This window comes from Salmo trutta, chromosome 23, assembly GCF_901001165.1.
Source record: "Salmo trutta chromosome 23, fSalTru1.1, whole genome shotgun sequence".
In the NCBI taxonomy this organism is placed as follows: Eukaryota; Metazoa; Chordata; class Actinopteri; order Salmoniformes; family Salmonidae; genus Salmo; species Salmo trutta.
This window is the reverse complement of record NC_042979.1, coordinates 37171845-37176650: the sequence shown is the minus strand read 5'-3', so window position 1 is coordinate 37176650 and position 4806 is coordinate 37171845. Positions and strand designations below refer to the sequence as shown.

General features: G+C 38.7%; 1 protein-coding gene across 1 annotated transcript; it reads right to left on the bottom strand.

The window, feature by feature from the left end:
- Positions 1-777: 777 nt before the first annotated feature.
- Positions 778-3126, bottom strand: LOC115159966 (lymphotoxin-alpha). Its single transcript, XM_029710121.1, has 4 exons — positions 2643-3126; positions 2471-2513; positions 2297-2338; positions 778-1951 (listed from the first exon to the last, which is right to left on the bottom strand). Exons 1-4 carry the CDS (start codon positions 2847-2849, stop codon positions 1521-1523), a joined length of 723 nt encoding a protein of 240 aa, XP_029565981.1. The 5' UTR covers positions 2850-3126; the 3' UTR covers positions 778-1520.
- Positions 3127-4806: the final 1680 nt, after the last annotated feature.

The following is a 4806-nucleotide window of genomic DNA, read 5'->3' as shown; positions in this document are numbered from 1 at the left end:
TAAATACTTTATTCACAGAAAGGCCAATATAAAGTATATGTTACTTGGTAACATATTTAAAAGGATAGTTCACCTAAATTACAAAATGACATATTGGTGTCCTTACCATGTAAGCAGTCTGGACAAGGTAAGATTGCCTACAGGGGAAGGAAACGAATGTGCAATTTTGTAATTTGGGTGAACTATCCCTTTGAGGAGCAGTTTTAACATAAAATCTACCAAATGGTGCATCCAGACAGAATAACATAAAACCTATGAAGTGGTGCTTCCAGACAGAATAACATACAGTAAATGGAGTGTAATACCTTTCCCTAGGGCTACGGCCACACAGAGATTTTGTGTTAGAAAATTGCTTATTGAGCCAATGGGTTTTTATGGGAGTAATCCATTGACAGGTGATGGACAACAGAGAAGTGTATGCAACTCGTCTGAAAATTATTTACTTGAGTTTTTGAGGGACACAAAAATAAAAACAACATATGCCTGTAGCGGCTGTAGCCCAAGGGTCAATGTCACGTACGTCGTAGGAAGGAGACCAAAGCACAGTGTGCGTATCGTTCCACATCTTTATTATATTGTGAAACTTATCCAAACAAACAATAAATTACAAACAAACCACAACAACAACAACAACAACAACAACAACAACAACAACAACAACAACAACAACAACAAAAGCAGTGCAACATGCACTAACTCAAAATAATCTCCCACCAACACAGGTGGGGAAAACAAGTACTTAAATATGATCCCCAATTAGAGACAACGATGACCAGCTGCCTCTAATTGGGAATCATACAAAAAAAAACATAGAAAAAAGAAACTAGAACCCAACATAGAAAAATGTAATTACCTAGATAAAACCCCCCCAGTCATGCCCTGACCTACTCTACCATAGAAAATAAGAGCACTCAATGGTCAGGACGTGACAGTCAAATCCTACCTTGACTCTTGCACAAAACTCATGCGTTAAAGAATTAGGCAAATGTTTGAGTTAGGAATTGACCCCACTCTATAAAATCGTAATAAGTTATTTCATTTAACAACAATTATTGAACAACAATTGAATTAATTTTGATCAAGAAAGGAAATGTGTAGCAAACAGTACATACTATGAAATTAATGTATGAATACATTCATATTGTACCTTTATTTAACTAGGCAAGTCAGCTAAGAACAAATTCTTACTTACAATGACGGCCTAGGAACAGTGGGTTAACTGCCTTGTTCAGGAGCAGAACAACAGATTTTTACCTTGACAGCTTTGGGATTTGATCTAGGAACCTTTTAGTTACTGGTCCAATGGTCTAACCACTAGGCTACCTGTCACCCTGAAATAAGGTCAGCTTTGTCAGAAGGAAAGCCTTAACTAATACCTGCATGTTACAGGAGTATTGTATCCACAAGGATTTTAAAATGTGCCTTGAAACATGCACCGGTCCTACTAAAAGTAAGCATGGAAATAAATAATATAAATCCACACAGACTGCATATTTTTGGAATAGACACGTACTCCTTGTCTAGAGGAGAAAAGCACCAATATACATGGTAGTCTCTGTTGAACAGTCAATCAGTTCATAATTGTCTTCATTAATGGACACCCTCAGGAGGTCCCCTTCCTCCAGAGCAACCACCTGTCCCGTGTACACAGTCCTCGTTCCTCTCCTATTGCCTGGTATGCTATCCTTGACTTCCATGATAGGACAATTATATTGGTAGCTATTGGAGAATTTCAGGACTTTCAGGCTAAGGAAATGGATCTCGCCAGATACCTTGTCTTTATCCGGCATTCGAAAGTTGACCCCTACGTAGACAAAGTATCGGCCTCCCTGAGGGACAACCAGAGCATGCTTTTTCTCATCATAGGTGAAATTTTGCATGTGCACCAAGCCAATGGCCTCGTGTTCCCATTGGATGTAATCTTCAGGCACTGAGTTGCACCTTGATGATGCTGGAGGTAGGAGAAGATGGAGAGGATCAGAGGAAATATATAAACGATCGTGATTCTGGAAATATATTCACTTGATATTCAACACAGAAAAAGCCAACATTCCTGACAGCTGCCCTTGCACAATATTACCACAGCTCAATGTGCACAATATAGCCTATTTGCAAACTAAGCAGGAAGTTTGATTAGGCATGTGAATAACACCATACCCATACACTTGGGATTTCTCAGTGATATCCAAAAACAATATAACATTTTCGTTTACAAAGTTGCAAACCTACACATCCGGTCCATTCACATGCAGGCATATATATATATATATATATAACAGGCTTTACTAAGACATACTTGTCAGGTGAGCGTTTGGCTTCAGGTTCTGTCCTTGCCGATCTGGTAGGAAAAAGAAAAAAACGATCAGCGCATGCTTGCTTTACGCTGCTGATAGACGCGCCTCTCGAGGCTTAAATCATGAAATCAAAGGAATGTACTATGGAAGACATATCATACGAAATAGTTACATACCTATAGCTTGCTGTCGTGAGTATTCTGCAGGTTTGAGTGAATGCTGCAAACACAAGTTAATTATTAATGGTCACCCACAGTAATGAAAGTTAAAGTTCCATTAAAATACAATGCTAAAGCCCTCCGGCATCTGTCTGCCCCGTTAAAAACATATGGATGTCGCATTGCTTACCTTCTCATTACAGTCTCTATTCACACGCTGGGTAAAGACAAATACAGCTGCACAACCCAGAACCAAGAATAACGTGACAAGACGCAAGCGACTCTCCTGTCGCTTCATTTCTTGACAGTGTTTGAGCAAAAGAACAACAGACTCTTGCTGCGCCATTGAAATCACGGTATCGTGAGGAATCTCGCTGTTCCTTGCGCACTTATCCATATCAAACCACCACTACGAAGTCTAAAGTAACGTTTTATCTTCTTAATGAAATACATCCGAATTTATAGTTCTGCTACCGCCTACGCGACTCGGCTCTCAGTGCCTTTCCCTGCACATGTGCCCCGGGAAAATCCCAAAGTCTTGCATTAACAGACTATCCCTCATGCTGGTATAAATGATCACTCTCAAATTAATCGACAGAGCTGTGGGTGTGAAGGTAGTATTTTATCATGCTCAAATTAAGGCAGTTCAATGTAGACAAAAGATTAATGACGCTCTTTTATCTTCTATTAATAGAGAGTTTCCTGATAAAAATACCTGTATGCCTATGGATGTGTAGCTAGCTATGTAGCCGATCTGTGTAGGACCCTAAACGTTTGCTATACATATTAGTTCACAACCTATGAACCTCAGCTATCATAGCCAGTTGTATCAACTTCAAAACAGTCTGAATGACATTAATGAAGCCTATGGATTGAGTAGAATGTAATATAACTTTGTGCCAAGGATGCAAGTCGCATATACACAGAGGTGTGAACTCAGTCACAAATATGATGACTTGCAACTCAACTTTGACTTTAACATCAATAACTCGCGACTTAACTTGGACTTGAGCCTTTTGACTCGAACTGACTTGATACCCTCCCCAAGCCCAGATATTAAAAATGATGTTATTAAAAAAAGGGTGAATTCAGATGGAGCCCTTGGAAAGATGATACCCCAAATGATTATTGTCGGATATAAAGACTACGCTGTATAAACAAAAAAACGGATTGCAACTTGCAAAACATGCGCGAAGAAAATGACAGACTTCCAATTTTGTTCGACATTTGAAGCTGCACAAAGAACGGTAAATCGTGGCTAATACAGCCGAGAGCTATATAATTTATATATTTGCTAGTGTAGCATGTAGGCTAACGTAACGTTAAATCAATGAGCCTCCACACAGTCAGTCAATGCGGGAACGTGAACATTGCACCCAAGATTGAGCTACAAAATTGGAAGTCTGTCATTTTCTTCGCGCATGTTTTGCAAGTTGCAATCCGTTTTTTTGTTTATACAGCGTAGTCTTTATATCCGAAAATAATCATTTGGGGTATCTTTAAAGTTATATCAGAATATTTAGGCAAGTTAGCTGGCAAACTCCTTTATCCTGCTTTGTAGTATACCCCTCTGGTCTCCCCTTCATGATAAGCTCTAAAACGGGGAATCTGCTATTGCTTCATCCATTTTTGGACTTTTTAATTAGTGATATATACCCATTGAGTCTTGTAGAATATAACGGTTGAGTGTTCGAATCTCATCACGGACAACCATGTCATTTTAGCTAATTAGCAACTACTTACTACTTTTTAGTTACTTTGCAACTACTTAACATGTTAGCTAAACCTTTCCCCAACTCTAACCTTAACCTATCTCCTAAGCCTAACCTTAACCTAGCTAACGTTAGCCACAACAAATTGGAATTCGTAACATATCAAACTCTTTGTAAATTCGTAACATAATGTATGAAATGTAATTCGTAACATATCATATGAAATGGATGATGGACATCCACAAATGAATGCATACCTTACCAAACGTAACATATTCTAATTGGAGTGTCCCGGATTTATGTTTACTATGTTATGTCTACCCAGGTTGTGGTGGTAGGTTTTTACAGTACCCAAAACCAACTGGGATTTTATTTGACCATGGCAAAAGAGCTACTGGGTTTAACCTAATTGTATGTTATTGCACTGTGCAACATTTTATCAATATTTCTGATCAGTGGCGTTGAATACTAGGAGCAAAAAGGTTAGTGGTCTACTAAGGTAATTGGGTATAGAAAACAGAAGTAAATCGTTGGGCTGTTTGTAAGGGAAATGTACACACATGGCAACTCAATATATAGTTTTGTTCGATGACAGCTCCTGAGACACAAGCAAATAACTGATTTCCTCCACCTACTGATCAC

Coding starts and splice junctions, on each gene's coding strand:
- LOC115159966 (XM_029710121.1), bottom strand. CDS start 2,849: ATGGATAAGTGCGCAAGGAACAGCGAGATTCCTCACGATACCGTGATT. Junction 2,514..2,642: donor ATAGAGACTGTAATGAGAAG/GTAAGCAATGCG, acceptor TTGTGTTTGCAG/CATTCACTCAAACCTGCAGA. Junction 1,952..2,296: donor GCCAAACGCTCACCTGACAA/GTATGTCTTAGT, acceptor TCCTACCTCCAG/CATCATCAAGGTGCAACTCA.